Source organism: Hylobates moloch, unplaced genomic scaffold (assembly GCF_009828535.3).
Source record: "Hylobates moloch isolate HMO894 unplaced genomic scaffold, HMol_V3 SCAFFOLD_19, whole genome shotgun sequence".
In the NCBI taxonomy this organism is placed as follows: domain Eukaryota; kingdom Metazoa; phylum Chordata; class Mammalia; order Primates; family Hylobatidae; genus Hylobates; species Hylobates moloch.
In genome coordinates, this window is record NW_026652294.1 from 25,133,121 (window position 1) to 25,155,300 (window position 22,180).

Genomic DNA, 22,180 nt, shown 5'->3' on the forward strand with positions numbered 1-22,180 from the left:
ATCCACCCACCCACACACACACCTATCCATCCATCCACCCATCCACCCATCCACCCATCCACTCATCCATCCATCTATCCATCCATCCATCCACCCATCCACCTATCCACCCATCCACTCATCCATCCATCCATCCATCCATCCATCCATCCATCCATCCATTCACCCACCCACCCACCACCCATCCATCCACCTGTCCAACACATGTATGCTGGCTGCCAGGCACTGTGCAGGCACTAAGAATATGTCAGTGAACAAAACCCAATTCCTGCTCTCAAGGAACTTCCATTCTTGAGGAGGGAAACCTATAAGCTAATATCTTTATATATAATTGAGGAGGTGGTGACAGGTGTTGTGAAGAAAAATAAAGCAGAATTAAGGGGTAGAAAGTGACCAGAAGGGGATGCTGTCTAGTTAGGATGGTCAGGGAGGGTGGCTAGTAAGGCACCCCCTGAGCAGAGCCCAGAGCACGGTGAGGGAGCAAGTGTGGGACAGCGGGACACCTCGGGTGGGAGCGTGAATTCCAAGAGCAGTAGTGGCAGGAGGGCCTTGGAGGCTGGATGTGGGCTCTTGCTTCCACTCTACATGAGAGGGAAGCCCTGGAGCCTTCTGAGCAGAGTCCGGACACCTGGCTGAGAAGAAAATGCCAGCTGCTTTGGGTACAGAAGCTTGTCCTTCTTACAGAAGCTTCTGAGAAAGCCATTTCTGAGCAGCTTGGAGGGACAAAGGCATTTGCAAGGCAGAGAGTGTGTGAGGCTCGGCCAGCCGCCCAAAAACATGGGGTGCAGGGGAGCAGGAGAGCCTCCACCTGGTTGAGGACATTGTTGAGAAGGTTTTGTGACGTGAAGATGGGCTCACTGAGCCAAGACTGGCTACTGCCTCCTGCCCTGCAACAGACAGGGTTCTGTCCTTGAGAGTGGTGGGGGAGCCTTGCAGCCGGTACATTCTTTCAGCCTAAAATGCTGTGTGCCCTGAATCCTTCCACATTTTGAGGCCGCGGCAAAGAGGCCTGAGCAGGTGCAGGGGGCCTGGCTCCCTCCTCCGTGAGGCCTTGGCTCGTGCTGCTGGGCATCACTTCCCATCGCAGAGCAGGGGCCTGCCCTGTGTCCGAATGGAAGCCGGGCCCTGCTTGCCTTCGGCGTGTCTTGATTTGGACTTTGGAATTGCGTGTTTTAATAGAATCCACATGGCCCTTCGAAAGGTAGCTCTGCAACAGAACAAGCCAGGTGTCCTCCTGCGGCCCTTGCACCCCAGCTCGGAGCTCTGCACTCCACGAGCGTTCAGTGTGTGGCCAGTTTGCTAGTTTCTGATGTTCCCTGGAGTGAAAGGAATGCTGGGAGAAAACAACCATTTGTTTCTATTTGAACAGGTTTTTTCAGCATCTCTCTGGGGCGGAATGTTGGTACCCATTGGTGATAAGCCGTCAAGCATTGCTGATAGGTAAGTACTAATCAATGAATGGATAATTTGCACATATTTTCCTTTGGATCTTTTCAGTTGTTTTTTATAAGGTGTTTTAGAGAAGTTTATTTAGGAGAGCATAGTATTTCAAATTTTCCTTTAGTATTTATGTTTAAGCTAATTTCAAAATATCGGGTATACCTCATACTTAATATTTTTTGCTTTTGTTGGGGAAGTTATTATATTAAAAATGTATTGTTCCCTTTTGATTATGAAGGAATACGGTTCATACTCATTGCAGAAATGCAAAAATGGAGAAACACTTAAAGAAATTAGAGAAATCACTCACCAAGTCATGAGAAATTCTTTATAAGCAGCATTGTAGTGGCATATGTTTCATTATTTGCATATACCATAACTTTTTAGCCTACTGTGTATTTTTTGATATTTTATTTGTTTCTAATTTGTGATTTTTATAAATAACACTGTGAATAATAACTTTTAAGATAATTTGTTGTTTATTTTATTTTCTGTGGAATTACTCTCTCAAAGTAAAACTCGTAGTATTGCTGGGTGCTGCTTTTAGGAAGCTTACAGCAATTTATACCCCTACCAGCAGGGTATGAACTTGTACTTGTTGCTTCGAAATACTAATCATTGTCCTCTAGGGCAAAAACCTTTTTTTCAACCCTGCATTAGTTAAAATGTACTGGTACAGCCTTTTTGGATGGTGCTTTGGAAGTAGAACAATTTTAGATTTATAAACTCCAGATCCTAACAGTTTCACAAAACTCCATGAATCTAATTTACAAAAGTACTTTTCTAAGTGTGTAAAGATTTATGTGTAGAAGGATGTCCATTGTAGCGTTGCTGATAAATAGCAAAGAATTTGAAACTGCCTTATATAAGTTCCCCAGTAGGGAAATGATGAAATTCTAGCACAACCATTCCAGATCTATGTAGTTATTAAAAATAAAGAGATATGTGTTCATAAGTTAAAATTTTGCACATGAATATGTTTAGTGGATCCCTTTCTAGCGTGCATGCAGGTGTAGCACCAAGGGCCTGGGAAGCCAGCCACCAAAACAGTGACGGTGGGCACCCCGGAGGCTGGGATGCAGCAGGCAGAACTGTTTCACTCGTTATGTTATATGCATCCTGGATCATTTGAATTCAAATGTGTGATTTATCATGTCTTTTTTATTTTATTTATCTATATATTTTTTGAGACAGAGTCTTGCTCTGTCTCCCAGGCTGGAGTGCAGTGGCACGATCTTGACTTACTACAACCTCTGCCTCCCGGGTTCAAGCTATTCTGCCCCAGCCTCCCAAGTAGCTGGGACTACAGGCACCCTGTGCCACGCCCAGCTAATTTTTGTATTTTTAGTAGAGGCGAGGTTTTACCATGTTGGCTAGGCCGGTCTCTAACTCCTGACCTCAAGTGATCCACCCACCTCGGCCTCCCAAAATGCTGGGATTACAGGCGCGAGCTACCGCACCTGGCCTGATTGATCATTTCTTTAAAAATGAAGCTTGCTGTTTGTTTTTGCAATTCATGTTAATGGGGTATTCAGAAAAGCCTTGCTTAGAAATCCCAAGTAGTAAAAACACATTTATAGGTTTTAAAACTCAAATTAAAATGAAAAAATTCATAAAGGCTTTTATGTGGTAGGAAAACCAGAAGAAGCCGCGCCCTGTTCCTTTTGTGCTGTTGCAGACCTGCAGGGTGTTCTTAGCCTCCCGCGGCCTCAAGGGTCAGAGGGCTCTGAGGGCACCTGCTGGGGTTGTGTCCTTGGCTGCCTCTTGGCTGGAAAGATTACACAGAATTTCTCTTGTCATTTAAATTCATTTTTTAGTAATTATCATAATCTAAAATCGGGTTCTAATATGCTGTTCAATTTTTCAGAAAGTGGATGGGTTTTTATGTAATTAATTTTTAATTCATGCTTTTCATATTATTCAGATATGGTTGGTGAGAGTGTGATAATCCAGTTCATTAGGGAACAAGAGGAGCTCATATTTAAAAATTATAAACCTAACAATAATTCTTTTTTGTTGTGTTTCTAGTATTATAGCCCCCCTTTTTGTAATATTGGGATTCTACTATTAAATAATTTGTATCCTGCTCTTCCTCGCTTAATGTCGCACTGTGAGCCAGTAGGAGGCCCGCCATGAAAAGGAACTGCGTCATGAATTCTCACAGACAGCAGATGGTTCCTTTGTGACAGACAGTTTGCCCTGCCCTTCTCTCCTAGTGTCTTTCTTTGCATCTTGTGTCTCACCTGCATCCCCAAAGTTTGCAGCGTCTCCTTAGGTGTTGAGATTTTTATGAAATTCCCCTGTAGTGTGCACCCTCTTGGACTTTCTCAAAGGTTTTGCCCTGTGAAAATGCTGTTGATAATCTAATATCGAATGTGAGTCTGACATGTGCTTCCTACGCGTTCCGTGTGTCATGTCGTTTCTCACCTCCTGACTTTCCTCTGACCCGTGCCATTTTGTCCTAGGTTTTACCTCGGGGGACCCACAAGCGTCCGCGGATTCAGCATGCACAGCATCGGGCCACAGAGTGAAGGTCTGTCCTTTCCCATCACGGCGCCAAGGCTAAAAGGCTCGTGTCTCACTTTGGAAACCATGTACCTGTTATTAGCTTACAGCGATAATAGACATTCCTCTTTCATGGTGGTAGAATTAGCACCTAACACAGAACTTATCATGTAGCAGATGCAGAACATTTATTGAGAGACTTGTAGGAAAATGAGAAAATATATCTGAGCAAAAACTCTGTGAAAATGACCCGCAGTCCTACCCAGAGAGAACACGTGTAAACATGTTGTTGTCTGTTCCCTGCAGGTTTGACATGTGCTTCCTACTCTCCCTTTGTTTACATTTTTTTTTTTTTTTTTTTGAGACGGAGTCTCGCCCTGTTGCCCAGGCTGGAGTGCGTTGGCGCGATCTCGGCTCACTGCAACCTCCGCCTCCTGGGTTCAAATGATTCTCCTGCCTCAGCCTCCCAAGTAGCTGGGATTACAGGCACCTGCCACCACGTCCAGCTAATTTTTGTATTTTTAGTAGAGATGGAGTTTTACCATGTTGGCCAGGCTGGTCTCAAACTCCTGACCTCGTGATCCACCTGCCTCACTCAGCCTCCCAAAGTGCTGGGATTACAGGCGTGAGCCACCGTGCCCGACCCCTATGTATTATTATTAATATTATCATTATTATTTTGAGATGGAATCTCTCTCTGTCGCCCAGGCTGGAGTGCAGTGGCACGATCTCGGCTCACTGCAACCTCCGCCTCCCAGGTTCACACGATTCTCCTGCCTCAGCCTCCTGAGTAGCTGGGATTACAGGTGCACACCACCACGCCTGGCTAACTTTTTGTGTATTTTTAGTAGAGACGGGGTTTCACTATGCTGGCCAGACTGGTCTTGAACCCCTGACCTCGTGATCTACCTGCCTTGGCCTCCTAAAGTGCTGGGATTACGGACGTGAGCCACTGTGCCTGGCCCCTATGTATTATTTTTAAACCCATTTCTCTCATCACCTCTCATAAAAATATAACAGTATGTTTTTATGAGAGTAAATGCCATTTTTAACAGCTACATATTTCATATTATTGACATCCTATAATTATATTTTAGTTAATAGGCTTAATTTGTTAGAGCAGTTTTAGGTTTACAGAAAAGTTGGGCGAAAAGTACAGTGTTCCCGTATAACCCTCATAGCTTCCTTTATTATTAGCACCTTGTGTTAGGATGCTTCGTTGGTTAGGATTGGTGAAGCAATATGATACCTTATTAACTCAAGGCTGTAGTTTACATGAGGGTTCACTCTTAGTGTTGTACCTTCTGTAGGCTTTGACAAATGCATGATGTCCTGCGTTCACCATTCCAGGAACACACAAAGTGGCTTCACTGCGCTAAAAATCCTGGGCTCCCTTCATCCCTCCCACCAGACCACTGGAAACGACAGGTCTTTGAACTATCCAGGGGGTTTTGCCTTTTCCAGACAGTTTGGGAGTTGGGATCATACAGTTTGTAGCCTTTTCAAGTTGTCTTATTTTCCATAGTAATATGTACTTAAGGTCCCTCCATGTCTTTCTGAGACCCGATAGCTTGTTTCTTCTTATTGCTGAATAATATTCCTTTGTCTGGAAGTACCACAGTTTGTTTGTCCATTCAGCTGCTGAAGGACAGCTTGGTTGCTTCTAGTGTTTGGCAGTGATGAGTAAAGCTTCTATCAACATTCATGTGAAGGTTGTTGTGGACAGCTGCTGGGACATAAGTTGTCACATCAGCTGGGTCAGTGCCGGGGACTGCAGTTGTTTGGTCACGCGTTAAGAGCACGCCTCCCCTTCGTAAGGAGCTGCCAGGCGAGCTTCCATAGTGGCTGCACCCTTTTGCATTTCCTCAGCGAGGAATGAGAGAGAGAAAGTTTGTCATTTTAATGGCTGCGTGTTTTGTCTTATGACGCACTGTTATCTTTTTAAAGACCAAATCCCAAGCTTTGGACATTGAGTTTGTGGGTTTTTTTCTTTTATGATTATAAAACAATGTATTCACCTTCTAACTGAATCTTGGTACTCATCTGTAAGTTTTACTTTATTTATTTATTTATTTTTTCTATTTATTTATTTATTTTTTTGAGATGGAGTCTCACTCTGTTGCCCAGTCTGGAGTACAGTGGCACAATCTCAGCTCACTGCAACCTCCACCTCCCAGGTTCAAGTGATTCTCCTGCCTCAGCCTCCTGAGTAGCTGTGATTACAGGTGCCCACCACCATGCCCGGCTTATTTTTGTATTTTTATTACAGACGGGGTTTCTCCATGTTGGCCAGGGTGGTCGCAAACTCCTGACCTCGTGATTTGCCTGTCTTGGCCTCCCAAAGTGCTGGGATTACAGGCATAAGCCACCACGCCTGGCCAAGTTTTACTTTAATATGAAATTCTAGATGTGAAATTGCCAGATCCAAGGATTTCGAGTGTTTTTAGGGCTTTATCGTGCTTTCTGGGAAGGTTGTCTCATTTATGCTCCTGGAACCGTCTCTGACATGCAACATCCGTCAGAGGTATCTCCACATGCTATGGAACTTTAAAACATCATTTAAGTGGATGCATATTATTCCATTATTAAACATTCTCCCCTGATTTTCTTAAATTTTTTTTTTTTTTTTTTGAGACAGAGTCTCGTTCTATTGCCCATGCTGGAATGCAGTGGTGTGGTCTCAGCTGACTGCAACCACTGCCTCCCAGGTTCAAGTGATTCCTCCTGCCTCAGCCTCCCAAGTAGCTGGGATTACAGGTGCCTGCCATCACGCCCAGCTAATTTTTGTATTTTTTAATAGAGACGGGGTTTCACCATGTTGGCCAGGCTGGTCTTGAACTCCTGACCTCAGGTGATCTGCCCGCCTCGGCCTCCCAAAGTGCTGGGATTACAGGTGTAAGCCACTGTGCCCAGGATTTCTTAAAGTCTTCAGCACCTTTGTTGCTTCCATTTTTATATCATCATAAGCAATAACTACACTCTGCATAAATTTTTGTCCAAAATATAGATTATTTCTTTTCACTTGTGTTTAGAGTGCTTCATTAGAGTGTAATTTTTAAGAAAAGGAACTTAAGTTTTTGATGGTTTTATTTCATTTGTTTATTATAAGCCAGTGTGATATGCCGAGTCTCTGAGAGCTGAGCCTTTACCTACCTGAGAAGTAAGGCATGCTGGTGTTCCACTCACCACCTCTGTGTGGTTGGCCAGACTCTGTGGGCAAGGGTGTAAATTCCTATAATTTTTTTGTGAAAGTGGTTTGATGTATCAAGAGCCTTAAAATATGTATGTTCAAGAATTGTTAATAATACTATTAATGATAGCCCCAAGCTGGAAACCGGAAACCGAAATGCCCATCAACAGTAGGAAATGGTCAGATAATTAGTGGTGTCTTCCACTGTAATGAGGAAGAACAAGTTACAGCCACCGGCTGAATGATGGCATGAGTAAATCTCAGAAACATGTCGGGGGAGAAGCTAGACCCAGAGGAATGCCTCCTGGAAGATCCCATTTATAAAGCTTGGAGGCAGGTGAGGTGGCCTGTGCTGTGAGAGGATAGGGCAGTGGCTGCAAGTGGTATGGGCAGCAGGTGGTGGTTAGAAGGGAGAGCAAGGCCTCGTGTGGGGTATGCTTGGTTTCTTGGTCCTGGTGCTCGCTGGGCAGGTGTGTTTCACATATAGAAATTCATTGAGCTGTACACTTAGGATGGGTATACTTTATTATCTGTATACACAATAAAAGCTTAAAAAAATACATGTGTGTGCTAGGAAACTCATCATAGGTTAACGTCCATGATAAAGGAGTTAGAAACCAGTATGACAATATAAGAGAAATAGATCATTAAATATTGGTCCACCTATGTTGTTTTTCAGGCATAAAAATCCTATTTTCAGGGAAGATAAAGCGTTACGAGAAAGTGTTTACAATATATTAAAACTGAAAAAAAAGTAGGACTGGAAACTGTGTATATATATGTGTGTATATATAGAGAGAGAGAGAGAGCGAGCAAGCACCACATTTTATTGGCTTGCTTATTTGATTTTACATTTACGTTATAATCCACTGGAAGAAAGGACATCAGGATGTTAGCTGTTTATTTCTGAATGGTAGAAATTAAAATATTTTCATTTTTTTCTTTCTGTTGATCGGATGTTCTACAATGAGTATATTTAACTTTTATGTTCAGAATAAAATCAGTTATTTAAGAAGAGAGAGGAGGAGTGGTTTCTGGGAAACAAAAAACAAGGTTGTTCTGCAATTTGTTCATTCTCTGTTCCCATCAGAGCTCTCGTGTTGAAAGGGATTAAGGAGATGTTGGCGTCTTTTTTTTCCTTCTTTATCTGGATTGTGAGGAACTGAAGTCTTTAAATGAATCTGCAGTTCATTCCTTGAAGTTAATCTTGAAGACATCAGTATTTTCCCATTTCATGGTCTGTCATTTTGTATTAGGGGAGAGTAAGACACTTTATAAGTGGTATTTTGCAACAAAGTATAAACCTTTGGGTTGTAGGTTTTCTGTTGCTTTATAGTTTAAAATGGAATGGACAGGAACGTTTTTTAGAAATATGCAAATACATGCTCTCAGGGGGATAGGCTTACACTTTGGCAAAAGTAACCTAAATTCTAGCGGTCATGAACCATTGAGAATCGTCTCTTCTCTGGAGACACTGAGCTGGAACCCGGTCTCACTGTGCAGTGGGTGGCAGGCAGCCTCTGCCTTTTGATTAATCGTGTGCAGCTGTCTCCACACACTGCAGAGACGCTTTCTGCATTTTGTCTCTATTGCGCTCTCGAAAATTTGGCAAAATAATGCATTTCATTTGCAGGTGGAAGTGATTTGGTCATCTACATTTGTGGATAAAGTCATTGTCATGAGACTCATTTCTTCAAAGCATTTCACAGATACGATGAATGACAGAGTGCATTCCTTCCTCAACGACATTGGCTTTGTTTGCCTCCTCAGTTAAATCAAGGTGTGAAACAAACCAGGAGAAAAAGAAAGATTATTTAAAATGAGGCCATCAGTATCAGGAATGAGAAGAACAGCTGCTTGCAAACTCCAGCACCGTGTGGCGTTGTGTACAGGACAGAAATCTTGCTTCTGTAAAAGTTGTGGAAAGTTAACATGACGTTAACCTTGTCGTACCTTGTTTTTGTTCTGCACCCCTCCCTTGCTTAGGAGACTACCTAGGTGGAGAAGCGTACTGGGCCGGTGGCCTGCACCTCTACACCCCGTTACCTTTCCGGCCAGGCCAGGGTGGCTTTGGAGAACTTTTCCGAACGCACTTCTTTCTCAACGCAGGAAACCTCTGCAACCTCAACTATGGTAAAACTTGCGCTATTCAAGAAACCATTGTAGTACAGTTGTTTTCATGTTTAAAAGCACAGTACACAAAGAGGTGTCTTTTTTTTCTTTTTGAGATGGAGTCTCGCTCTATCGCCAGGCTGGAGTGCAGTGGCACAATCTTGGCTCACTGCAACCTCCACCTTCTGGGTTCAAGTGATTCTCCTGCCTCAGCCTCCCGAGTAGCTGGGACTACAGGCGTGTGCCACCATGCCTGGCTAATATTTTGTATTTTTAGTAGAGACAGGGTCTCACCATGTTGGCCAGGATGGTCTTGATCTCTTGACCTCGTGATCCACCCCGCTTGGATTCCCAGAGTGCTGGGATTACAGGCGTGAGCCACTGCGCCAGGCCATGTCTGTCTTTTTAGATTACATAGTCATTAAAGTTAGAGACTGTGCCTTACTTGAAAAAAATTCTTACAACACCTAACATAATGCCCAGCATTAAGTGGTTGGTTGAGCGAATGAAGCATACAAGAAAAATAATAATCTAATGCCCTTACGAAGAAAAATCTGTTTGTTTATTTAATAAACAAGTCATGATGGCCACAGAGCTGAGTAGGATTGGGCGCCTTCCTCAGGGAGTTCAGGTCCAGAAGAGACTCCCAGCAGATGCCTGAGTGCTAGGGGTGCCTGGAAAGCTTCCTAGAAGGCATGGAAGTCTCCAAGCTGAGACTCAGAGTGGGGCTTCCCAGGTGGTCAGGAGATGGGGAAAAGTCATTCTAAGCAGAGGGAACAGAATATGCCAGGCCCAAAGAATTGAGAAGGCGTGGCTTTTTCTGGATGTGAGTAAGTATGGTTCCAAGTCCTCTCTTGACTTGGGTCCTAATCTCACTTCATGCATCCTCCTTAATCTCTAGGCCTGGCTTTAAAAGCACCTGCAGGGCCCAGCAAGGGGGAGCCAGGGCTTGTCCGGGAGAGCTTGGAAGGACGGGCACGCACTGTTGCTCACATGTCTTTCTGTTTTCAGGGGAGGGCCCCAAAGCTCATATTCGTAAGCTGGCTGAGTGCATCCGCTGGTCGTACGGGGCCGGGATTGTCCTCAGGCTTGGCAACATCGCTCGGTTGGAACTTAATTACTGCATCCCCATGGGAGTACAGACAGGCGACAGGTACGTGTTGGGAATTATTTTCCACAATCACATCCCACTCTCCAGTAATTTTATTTTGTTTTGGACATGGTTAATTTCATCCGTGGCTTTTAAGCTTGAAGATTTTAAGAGAAATTAAATAGCAAAATAATGAAAACACATGTATTTTCCTCCATTGGGTTTTCCTTCATCTAGTTGGGAGGAGCAAGTGTGAGGTGTTCCCACCCCCTGTCAGCGCTTTGTGCTTATTGTCCCCAGGGTAGTGGGAGCCCCTGCGAGGGTCTGGCTGGAGGAATTGACAGGTGATTCGGTTCCTGTGTTTTGAAAACAGAAGGCAGTGTTTTGAGCAGTTGACTTTGCAGGCCAGGGTCTCTAGGAAAGTTGGGGTGAGTGAAGTTTTGTTCCTGACCACAGGGGACGCGATCTTGAGAACCCCTCTCTACAGCAGGGGAACCCACCTTCTTGGCTTTTCTCCACCCCTTATTTTATTGAGGAAAGATTCCCTAAATGTTACATGGGTGAATATGGTATAGGGCTAGTTACACAGTTATAGAAACAAATTCTATTTCTTACATGCATTATGTAAAAAAAATTTTTTTTTTTTTTGAGACGGACTCTCGTTCTGTCGCCCAGGCTGGAGTGCAATAGCACGATCTTGGCTCACTGCAACCTCTGCCTCCCAGGTTCAAGCGATTCTCCTGCCTCAGCCTCCTGAGTAGTTGGGATTACAGGCATGCACCACCACACCCGGCTAATTTTTTGTATTTTTAGTAGAGATGGAGTTTCACCATGTTGGTCAGGGTGGTGTCAAACTCCTGACCTCGTGATCTGCCCGTCTCGGCCTCCAGAAGTGCTGGGATTACAGGCGTGAGCCACTGCGCCCGGCATTTTTTTTTTTTTTTTTTTTTTTTTGAGACTGGGTCTTTCTCTGTCACCCAGCTGGAGTGCAATGGCCTGATCATGGCTCACTGCAGCCTTGACCTCCTGGGCTCAAGTGATCCCCCTGCCTCAGCCTCTCAAGTAGCTGGGACTACACACCAGGCTAATTTTTGTATTTTTTGTAGAGACAGGGTTTTACCACATTGCCCACCCAGGCTGGTCTCGAATTCCTGGGCTCAAGCCATCTGCCCGCATTGGCCTCCCAAAGTACTGGGATTACAGGTATGAGCCATCGCACCCAGCTGCATTGTGTAAATTTTAAGAGATTCAGATGTGTTTTCATTATAGTGTATCTCAGTCAGCTCAGGCTGCCATCACAAAATACCATGGAGTGTTTAAGAGTGACTTAAACAACAGATGTTCATATTCTGCCAGTTCTGGAGGTTGGAAAGTCCAAGATCAGGGTGCTGGCAGATTTGCTTGCTGTTGGGTTCTCTTCTTGGCTCGCAGATGGCACCCTTGCCACTGTGTCCTCACTTGGAGGAGGAAGAGTGCAGGCCAGTGCCCCGATGCCTCTTCTTATGCGGCCCCTAATTCCATCATGAGGGCCCCATCTTCATTACCTCATCTGCACCTCAGCACTTCCCAAAGGCCTGCCTCCAGGTATCAACACCATCCTGTCAGGGTTAGGACTTCAGCATGTGAATCTTGTGGGGACATGAATGTTCAGTCCACAACAGTGTTCATACTGTCTCTTATTTTTGTATATGCATTCGCAGCACCCCAGCCTATGTTTTTTCTCTTCATTTTTGTGTCTACCTTTATGTTGCCACCAAATGGTGGTGCTGTTGGAGCCTTAACCTGGTTTCAAATAGGTTGTAGTTTGTGCTAGTTGAAGGAAATGCTGTATCATTTTTACTCTCTCCGTCTTCCGCATCAGCATGTAGGGGATGGTGCTTTGTAAAGGGGAGCCACATTCGCAAGTGTTTCTGAGCATCGCCTCTCAGGTGCAGTCTGCGTCTGTCATTCAGGTCTTTTATGGTTATTGCTTCAGCGGAATCTGCTCTTTACGCTCTTGCCAGAAGGCTGTTCAGCATCTGCTCTGCGTCTGGGGACACGGCAGGGGCTGCCAGGCTGCTGCGGCTCCCTAGTGATGACAGGGCCTTCCAGTGCCTTCAGAGATGGCGGTGGCTGCTCCCACAACCGCCAGCTCCCATTCCCCTCCACACCTCTCCTGTTCTCCACACAAAGCCCAAGCTGGGAAGGGTGCAGTCACACAGGCTGCGTGCATGTGTGCTTGGGGGCCCAGCTACCCGGGCTTGGGGCCGAGCTTGGCCACTCTGTGTGACTGTGTGGCCCGGGGTGAGTCACAAAACCTCTCTGGGTATCCATTTTCATGCCCAGAGGATGGACGATAATGATGGTGACTGTTGCAGTTTGGAGAACTCAGTGAGTTACTGCATGCAGAGCCCTTGGCGCACCGCCTGGCCTGGGGTCGGGAAGTGGTTATTTTTCCTGGGCTGCTCTGCTGCTGATACACCCGGCGTGGCCAGCCCGTCACACGAGGGAACAGGTTCCTGTGGGAGCTGTTGCGCAGCTACCACCTAACAGACAGTTTGTGACAAGCCATAGATGGGATGATGCATCCTGATTTTGGAGATAATAAAGTGAAAAAGTTGGCACCTTTTTCCAGAGCGAGACTGCATTAGATAACTCCACGCCGTTATGGTCTTCAGCAGACCAGGCTGGTTTTGCAAGTTTCTTTCTATGAAGCCCTTATTCCCTCTGCGGATGGGAGTGTTGGGCTCCCTGGCCTTAACAGCCAGCTGCTCATTTGAAGCCTTGCAGGTGAATCCTTGCAGGTCGCCCCAGAGGCGCTGTGACGCTGCTGCACCAACACCTAGCTTAAGTGGGTGGTTTTGAGTGGTTGACTGCAGGCCCGGGGCTCGAGGGGCGTTGGAGCGAGGGAAGCTTTAGACACCGCTCTCTGACACAGTCCCTGCTGCTCTGGGACACGCCACTGTGCACTTCTTGGGCAGGGAGGGTCTGAGCAGCCCACGCTGCCGTCACCACCATTGCAGTGCTCTTTGTAGCCACTGGGTGTCAGTGTGCCCTGAGAAGTCAGCGCCGCTTTTAGGAGCTCTGTTGAATTGACCCTTTCTGAAATAATTTTCATATAAAGTGGTTACATTTACCTTTCAGCTTTACTTCTGTCTCTTCAGGTTAAATCTAAAAAAATACATTTCAGAGATTAATTTCAAAATATGGTTTATTCTGGGAGGAAGCAGCATACTAAGCACGTGACATTTAAAGACCAGGCTATAAAGAAGTGCCTCTGCCCCCAGGCCAGGTGGCAGCTGTTCAGCAGATGTTTATTATGGACAGTGAGCTCCGAACGGGGTCAGCCTGGCACCCCAAGTGTGGAAGACATTTTCGTTTAGTGTGAGGCCTTGTTTGAGGTTGGTCATCAATACTGGAATTTCATGAAGTTGGAGTGAGGTTGCCAGATTTAATCTTCATTTCTAAAATTAGGTAGCTGGCAGGATGGGGTATCGTGTGTGTAGAAATTATCCACAGGTTTCCCCCATAACTGAGGCGGGCACACTGTAAATAGGACTTCAGACATTCACAAAGAAGGAAACAGTTTTGAGATGTTTGCTAACTGTTATGTCGCAAGTGATTTGTGGCACCACTGTCTCTGGGATCTAACAGCGTTCTGTCAGTTTGTGTCTTAGGAGTCCCGTCTCTGGAGACACAGGGCTGAATCAGGCAGGCTCGCTTGGGAGAGCAGCTCACAGTTAGCAGCAGGAAGATGAGAAAGTGGATCATCTCAGTTGTTGGGGAGGGTGCTGAGAGGGCCCCCTGGAGCAGGTCCCTGAGCTGAATCTTCCTGGAGGACAGCCAGCCAGGTGCTTGCAGAAGACATGCAGGGACAGTGGTCCTGGCTAACAAAGGCAGGAGCAAAGCTGTGCAGGTGTGCACTGTCGGTGGGCACCAGACAGAACCGCGTCCTACGGGAACAGAAGGGGGAGTGGGGAGGTCCAGGCCCTGAGCTCCCACGCCTTTGCCTTCCAGCCCTGCTGACCTTTTTCCCCTTGGGTACATACCAGGGTCCTTGAGCTCAGGACTTCATCTGCCTTGTTCACCGCTGAGGTCCCCATGACTAGAACTGCATCTGGTGTTGGAAGTGAGAGCCAGGTGGAGAGGCTCCTGGCATGTGGTGGGAGATGGGGTGCAAGGCACCGAGGGTGCTGTTGGCATGACCTTCCTAAAGACCCCATGCTGGGTGCTTCCTGGCCTCCAGCCTCAGATTCCAAGTTCATCAGAAGCCTTTGAACATCAGACTCCAAGACCCCGTGCTGGCAGTGGCAGTGCTGGGTGAGAAGAAGGTGGGAGATGACCAAGACAGCGGCCGTGAGGGAGGGAGAGAGCATGGGGTGCACAGCAGAAGGTGGATGTTTGGGGCTGTCTGGAGGATGCCAAGGCTGGCTTGCCCCTGGTCTGGTGGAATTTTGCAGCACTGCTTTGAATGTTTGCAGTGGGTATTTTGTTCTGTGACATGTTCATGTGGTCTCTGAGCATAAACCTATGCTTGTGAAGTTGTTTAATCTGTTTGTTTGTACTTAGAGTGAACAGGCCTTTATTGGAATGCTTGCTTGTTTTCTGAATTACATATGCCAAGAGCTTGACTTCCTTTTTAGCTCCTAGCTTATGTTCAGGCATTTTTCTAAGTAGCAAATGTAGGTATAGACTAGTTTGAAGGAGCCGAGAGTGTACAATATAAAAACAGATCTGAACACAACTAAATGGTACAGATGCAGCTCGGGTTTTGATGTGGATTCTGGTGTTTCAAGGCCATGGATGTGGCTTACTGTAATCACGAAGGGGCCGCAGGCCTGGCTTCTGGTGAGAGGACTGCACTGCCGGGGTTGGTTAATAAGCACCCTTCATCCTACAGGAGGCGGGCGCAGCATTCATGAGTATCTGTCTTGAATCTCTTCGTGGATCAGATATTGTGTCTTCTTGCTCAGAGTCAGGTTGGAAAAGGAAAACTTGCTGCCAGTGTTCATGTGCTCCAAATCCTCAGCTTGGGCGAGGGCACGGGCGTCATGAATAAAGGAGCCATTCTTGCTGGCCGGTCTTTTCTAGAAATTGCCCACAGCTTGCAAAAAGGCTGTGTTCCCTGGCCCTGGCTGCAGCTGTGTAGCATTCTGAATATCATTTTCCCGAGAAGTTGAGGTCCCTAGGTTAGGCCCACCTTGTCCCAAAAGGGTAGCATTGGCCTTGCCCCATGCACAGGCTCCAAGTGGACAGAGCTGCTGCAGGCGTGCTGTCAGGGTGACAGGCTGCCCCCCAGCTGTGCGTCCTCAGCCAGGCTGAGGCATGGCAGTGTGTCGGAAAGAGCAAGGCCTGTGGGTGCCCCTGAGCCAGGTCTGGAGTCTTGCCCTGCCACTTCTCAGCCGTGTGACTGGAGCCTGTTTGCTCCTCTCTGAAAATGGGCCTGGTGGTTTGTCCCCAGGTTCTTACCACTGTGTGGAGTCACACCTGCAGAGGGTCAGCTCATAACAGATATGGCAACCAATGTGACTTTTGAATCCTTCCTTCCTGGGGTCAGGAGCAGGTCTAAAAGGTGGTCAGGCTAAACCCCTGTAGGGCTGTGGGTACTGCTGGTTTCCTAAGCCCCAGGACCTTCTGGGGGCCGGGCGGACCTTAAGGGGGCCGGGCGGACCTGAAGTTCTGTCCACCTGCCTCTCCCCCATCCTCATTACCCACCTTGTCCTTCCTGCTCCTTCCCTCCCTGCTCTGCCTCTCATCGGCCCTCTGTCCTCCCCGTCAGGAGAGGGGATCGTGAAGGAGGTAAGGAGGGAGCAGTGCAGGAGGATTTGGGTCTCTCCTTCTTTCCCTTTTCCATTCTCCAAGGGCTTAACCAGCTGGTGAAGGTTCTTAACCAGCAAAGGAGGAAGCAGCCGGGGCCAGTGAGGGTGAGGCCAGCAGCCAGGCAGGAAGGCAGCAGGAGGAGGAGGAAGCGGAGGTGGCATCTTCTGAGAGGCGCATGCTCACTGAGTCGTGAAGATGGCAGGGCTGGCGGAGCGGCCACCGCATCTGATCTCTCTCTCTTTTTTAGGATATGTGATGGCGTCCAGTTTGGAGCTGGGATAAGGTTCCTGTAGCCGACACCCCTACAGGAGAAGCTCTGGGACTGGGGCAGCAGCAAGGCGCCCATGCCACGCACCGTCTCTCAAGGAAACACGGCTCAGCGATTCTTTGACTGCAGACCCTGTGGGAAACCCTGTCAATAAATGTTAAAGACACACTCCGAGGCCGCATGGATGTGGTTTGCTTTCACTCAACAGTGTGGCCCGCGTGGCCTTTCCCCGGGACCACCCATGTTCTCACACACCCGCCCAGAGTCTGCGAGTCTGTGTTTGGTTCCCATGTACCAGACATGATGTATTCAGAGCCAGGCAGCAGGAGGGAGCTTGGCCCCAGAGGAAACTCAGCCCTGCTGTTACGGAGAGGGCACACTCCCCTCGATGCACTAGCTGGTGTCAGAGGAGGCCCACAGCAGCGGGCGCTTGGAGCCACAGTGCTTGAGCCAGTTGAATGTGTGAGTGGCAAGGGAGAAATATCCAAACCGTGTAACATTAGGGACACTGAAGCAAAGAGGGAGCCTGGTGTCTACAGACGAATGGCAGCATGAATGAGTGTGCGTTTTCTGGGGCTGCTCTAAGTCACCACAAACCTGGGGGCTTAAAACAACACACATTAATCCTCTTGTAGTCTGGAGATCAGAGTCCAGAATGGGTCTTGCTGGGTCATGTCCTCCTGGAGGCGCTAAGGGGAAATCCCCCTCCTTTGCCAGCAGTCAGAGGCACCACATTCCTTGGCCGACGTCACCTCCATCTTTAAAGCCAGCCATGTGGTGTCCCCCATCTCTCCCTCTTACCTCCTCTGCATCTCTGCTGTCTTTGAAGGACCCTTGTGGTGACCTTGGACCCGCCCGGGGAATCCAGGGGTCTTATTTCTAGGTCAGCAGATGAGCGTCCTTAATTCCGTCTGCAGCCTTAGCGCCCCTTTGTCATGTTATCGTCACGTTTACGCGATCCAGGGATTAGGAGGTGTGCATCTTCGGCTGGGTGGGAGTGCGGGACATTATTCTGTCTCACACAACTAGTATCTCTAATATTTGGGGGATGGTCTTAAATTGGTCACACATAACAAAAGTTTTTGAAGAACGTTAAACCTCATTTGAATTGAAAAAGTGGCGCAGTATGGAAATGTCTAGTGTTGCAGGTGATGCCCCGCAGGCCTTCACACATGCTTTACTCTCCAATTTTTTCTCCCTCTGAGCTGGGGCTGAGTCCCCGTCACTTTCAGTCCTCCCTGTAACTTGTTGTTTATGTTTTTGCCAAATGACCTGAAGATTTGGACCTCAGTCCGGGGACCCATATTATCCCTGGGCCACACTCTCGGGCACCCCAGGACTGTCTCACCCTCATTGCCTGCCGAAGCTGCAGGGATTTTGCAGAGAATATATAAAAAGAAACAGTTTTGGCTGGGCATGATGGCTTGTGCTTGTAATCACAGCAGTTTGGGAGGCCGAGGTGGGTGGATCATTTGAGGCCAGTAGTTCAAGACCAGCCTGGCCAACATGGCGAAACCCCACTTCTACTAAAAATAGAAAAATTAGCTGGGTGGCAGGTGCCTGTAGTCCCAGCTACTCAGGAGGCTGAGGCAGGAGAATCGCTTGAATGCAGGAGGCGGAGGTTGCAGTGAGCTGAGATCCGCCACTGCACTCTAACCTGGGCGACAGAGCAAGACTCTGTCTCAAAAAAAAAAAAAAAAAAAAGAGTTTTGCCTTCCTTGTAATAGTTAGGAACATGGAAAGGTGTACTTTTCTCCCCCAAAATGATGTATTCTTTACAGTTTCATGTTTATGCCTTTGACAAAATCAGAAACCCATGTTTCAACACTGTCATGTTCAGACCATCAACTTAGACCAGGGAAATCTGAATAATACAGACTCAGCATTATGATCTTTGAGAAATCATCTACTACGCCAGTGGAGAACCCGGCGAAAGGGTTGCCTGTGAAAAGGTACCTGTTTAATCAAGCAGGTCTGGAGTACCCCAGGTCGCTACCGCCAGCTCCTTAATTAAAGCTCACCAGGGCCAGCTGTCTCTCGTGCGGCTGCAGCGTGTTTAATCTGCAGGTGGACTCCATGGGCTGCTCCTCCACAGGTGAAGTGAAAACAGTGGAGGTCCTGGGTGAAAATGTGGGTTCTGTTCATCCTCAGAGGGTGGTAAGTGGGCAGACTAGAGCGTGAAGCCAGAGGCACTTCATAAATTGCTTTCCACAAAAGACCAAAAATAAGGCACGTTCATTGTGGGAAGGAATTTCATAGCTGCTATTTTAGAGAGCTCAGAGAGCAAAGAAAGATGGAAAGCCTCACAAAAATCCCCCTTGAAATCCTCCCTTGGCTTAATGATTCTTTGCATCTTAATGTTACTCCGTTTCTTCTTTAAATACTTAAATGTTCTGGACTGGAAGAGAGCTGGGTATTTAATTAACCTCTTGCTTTACTCGGCGAGGGATGAGCCATGCTGCTTCCGCTGGCGAATGCTGCCGGGTCCGTGCCGGAAGCCTGCTGGCTCGGTCATCTTCCATTTGTAACAAGGAGATCGATTTTAGTGAACCTAATCTTCACGATGCTTCTGGAAGAACAGCTGTGACGATGGATCACTCCTCTGTTATCACGAATTTGCAGTGCTCTCGGTACACACACTGTGACCTTTAACAAACGGTTTCAGTAGTGGCGTGCCTGCCACGCTGTGCCACAAGGCTCTTGTGTACCTGGCTGCTGTCTGCAAGTCTTATGACCCAGTGAGGGAGCAGACTGTTCTGCCAAATGCCATCGCTACTAGGACAAAGGACAGTCACCTGGTGAGGATCTGCCATCAGGCCACATTTTCCCGTTGGGTGATTCCTGCAAAGGCCCTACGCTTTGACGTCCTCCCCATCTCCTGCTGCTCCTTAAACTAAGAACTCCTTTTAATTTCTGAATTCTCCCTTTTTAAAGACCAGATAAATTTACCTTTGGGACAGTTAGATGTGCACAAATGCACCATATGTTTAAAGATCACCAAAAAGGAGAGAAAAGGGATTCCTTAGTCCAGAGAACAAACACTGGTGAGCTGCAATTTAAATAAAACGAACGTTGTTAAAATCAGGTTGTACTCACAAGTCCAAATTTCTAGCTTCTCTTGAGAAACTGGATCCGACAAACAAAAAATGTTAATTCCTACCTGCAGCAGGAGGCTGGAGCTGAGACGTGGGTGTCCCTGCAGCCGGGGCCTGTGCTCCCAGGCACTCATGGTTTCTGTGGCTGGTTCACTTCTCCCTGGCTCAGACAGATCAGGAGTGGAAACATCTGAATATGCTCAAGGAGGAGGTAAGTTTTGGGGGAAAAACTGTCAGAAAGTGGATGAGGGCTGGGTGCAGTGGCTCATACCTGTAATCCTAGCACTTTGGGAGGCTGAGGAGGGAGGATTGTTGCTTGAGCCCAGGTGCACAACGTAGTGAAACCCCATTTCTACGAGAAAAAAAAAAAAAAAAAAAAAAACAGCTGAGCCTGGTGGCATGCACCTGTGGTCCCAGCTACTCGAGAGACTTAGGTGGGAGGATCACTTGAGCCCAGGAGGTTAAGGCTGCAGTGAGCCGTGATTGCACCACTGCACTCCAGCCGGGGCAACAAAGCGAGACCTTGTCTCAAAAAGAAAGAAAGTGGACTAGCAGTGAGCCCTGCGTCAGGGGCCCTGGCTCTTGCCCTGTTGGGGCTGTTTACCAAATCCACTCACTGCTTTCCTCAAGTTTTTCTTCTATTAAAGGAGAAGATCTTGGTGTATTCAGCAATAGATTCCATGCTTAGTGGATGCCAACCGTGAGCTTTCTAGGGCTTTCTACCCCCAAGGTAAAGGCTAGATGATTTCTAACACCAGAGATTGATTGTTTTGCCTGTCTGGGGACATTATGTACAAGGAGTTGAACAGTGGCTCCTTGATTGTGATTCAGACTGGAGGTGAATCCCAGCTCTGTGGTTGACCAGCTGTATGACGTTGAGCAAGTTCTCATGTGGGTTCAAATATGAATGGGCCACTGTGAATATGAGGCACAATCCCCTGTTTCCCAATGAAGAAAAGCCAGGTGGAGGAGAGTGGCCAACCCGAGGAAATAACTTTTAGAAATACAGATGGAATAGGCCGGGCGTGGTGGTTCACGCCTGTAAAATTTTGCAGATCTTTCAATATCTGTCTTCAAAACCAGAGGGATTCTTGCATCTGGTTCTGCGTTCAGTTTGTTGCATTTGAAGTTGTTCGATTGACGCATATGAAGAAAATCTGTTTTCACATAGGTATGTATTTGGAAAAGAGAGTATTTTAGTAGCCTTTTCACATAACTGTGAACATTCTTTGATACTTCACCAAAACTCAACTAATGAACGGTTTTGAAAGGTTAGTTGCAGTGTGGAATCTGAAACCCCGTCTATGGCTTTTTCACACTCTGTTCCGTTAAGATCCCCTGGTCTACCCGGCACTGTGATTAGATCATTTACCCAGGCATGCTTTTGTAACATCATACGCTAGTCATTTGCAAAATACTGGTTCCCTGAATTATGAAAATCTTCCAAATGTCAACACGTGTTCACTATGCAAAACATTTGGTGCATTGGCTCATGCCTCTAATCCCAGCACTTTGGGAGGCCGAGGTGGGCCGATCACCTGAGGTCAGGAGTTCGAGACAAGCCTGGCTAACACAGTGAAACCCTGTCTCTACTGAAAATACAAAAAATTAGCTGGGTGTGGTGGTGGGTGCCTGTAGTCCCAGCTACTTGGGAGGCTGAGGCAGGAGAATGGTGTGAAACCGGGAGGCGGAGCTTGCAGGGAGCAGAGATCGCGCCACTGCACTCCAGCCTGGGTGACAGAGTGAGACTCCATCACAGAAAAATAAATAAATAAATAAAGATCACATTCATTAATATCAGCACCCATTGGATCAGGAAAATCTAAGTACAGATGCTCCTTGACTTAACATTGGATAAACTCATTGTAATTCAAAAATATTGTAAATTGAAAATGCATTAAGTACACCTAACCTACTGGACATCGTGGCTTAGCCCAGCCTCCCTGGAACATGCTCAGAACACTTACATTAGTGTACAGTTGGGAAAAATCTAAAACAAAACTTATTTTATAAGAAAGTGTTGAAGATCTTGTGCAGTTTGTTGAATACTGCACATGACATAGAAATTGCAACCACTTCACACTGTTGTAGAGTCAGTACATCGGAAGTGGGACCATTAGAAGTAAGGGAAGTATTGGGAAGCTGCCAAGCTCATGGTGGTGGATCCAAGTTTCCAAAAATTCCAGTTTTCACTTGAAGCCCGCATTTTACCATTGGCAGCAAACAATTGCCTTCCTTGAAGCTCACTTCGTCCATTTCCAAGGAAATGTCTGCCAGATACCCACGTGTGAGTCACCATAGTTTGCTAGTCGCTCTTCCAGGCAAAAACAATGTTCCATGAACACAGCGGCAATTCAGGCCTAGACCCAACCACCCAGGGCTTTCCTTGAGACATACAAGCCCCTGTGGGCAGCAGAAGTGTTCTCTGCTTAGGATGTTTGAACACAGGGGAAAAGCGCTGAGATGTAATGACATGGAGCATTTTGCTGCTTCATTCATGAGCGAAACTGGCATTTGTGTTTCCCTCCCCAAGCACAGTGGCAAAGAATACAATGGCCGTAGGGGTGTGTTGCCTCTGCCATTCTCTGCCAGGGTGCAGGCACTTTTTACCCACAGCTGCTTTTGCATCGTGAGTGCAGATGTCAACCCAGTGAACCGAGTAACTAAGTAACGTCTTTGCG

At 47.0% G+C, this 22,180-nt stretch overlaps 1 protein-coding gene across 2 annotated transcripts in view; it reads left to right on the forward strand.

Moving 5' to 3' along the window:
• Positions 1-16,575, forward strand: part of SAMM50 (SAMM50 sorting and assembly machinery component) — a 43,396-nt gene extending 26,821 nt beyond the window's left edge. For both annotated transcript variants that reach the window (XM_032139636.2, XM_058431522.1), the window contains 5 exons: positions 1,370-1,440; positions 3,906-3,973; positions 9,122-9,268; positions 10,259-10,400; positions 16,384-16,575. In XM_032139636.2, coding sequence (XP_031995527.1) covers positions 1,370-1,440; positions 3,906-3,973; positions 9,122-9,268; positions 10,259-10,400; positions 16,384-16,429 — 474 coding nt within the window. In that variant the 3' untranslated portion in view covers positions 16,430-16,575. The remainder of the gene's footprint in view (positions 1-1,369; positions 1,441-3,905; positions 3,974-9,121; positions 9,269-10,258; positions 10,401-16,383) is intronic.
• The last annotated feature ends 5,605 nt before the right edge of the window (positions 16,576-22,180 follow it).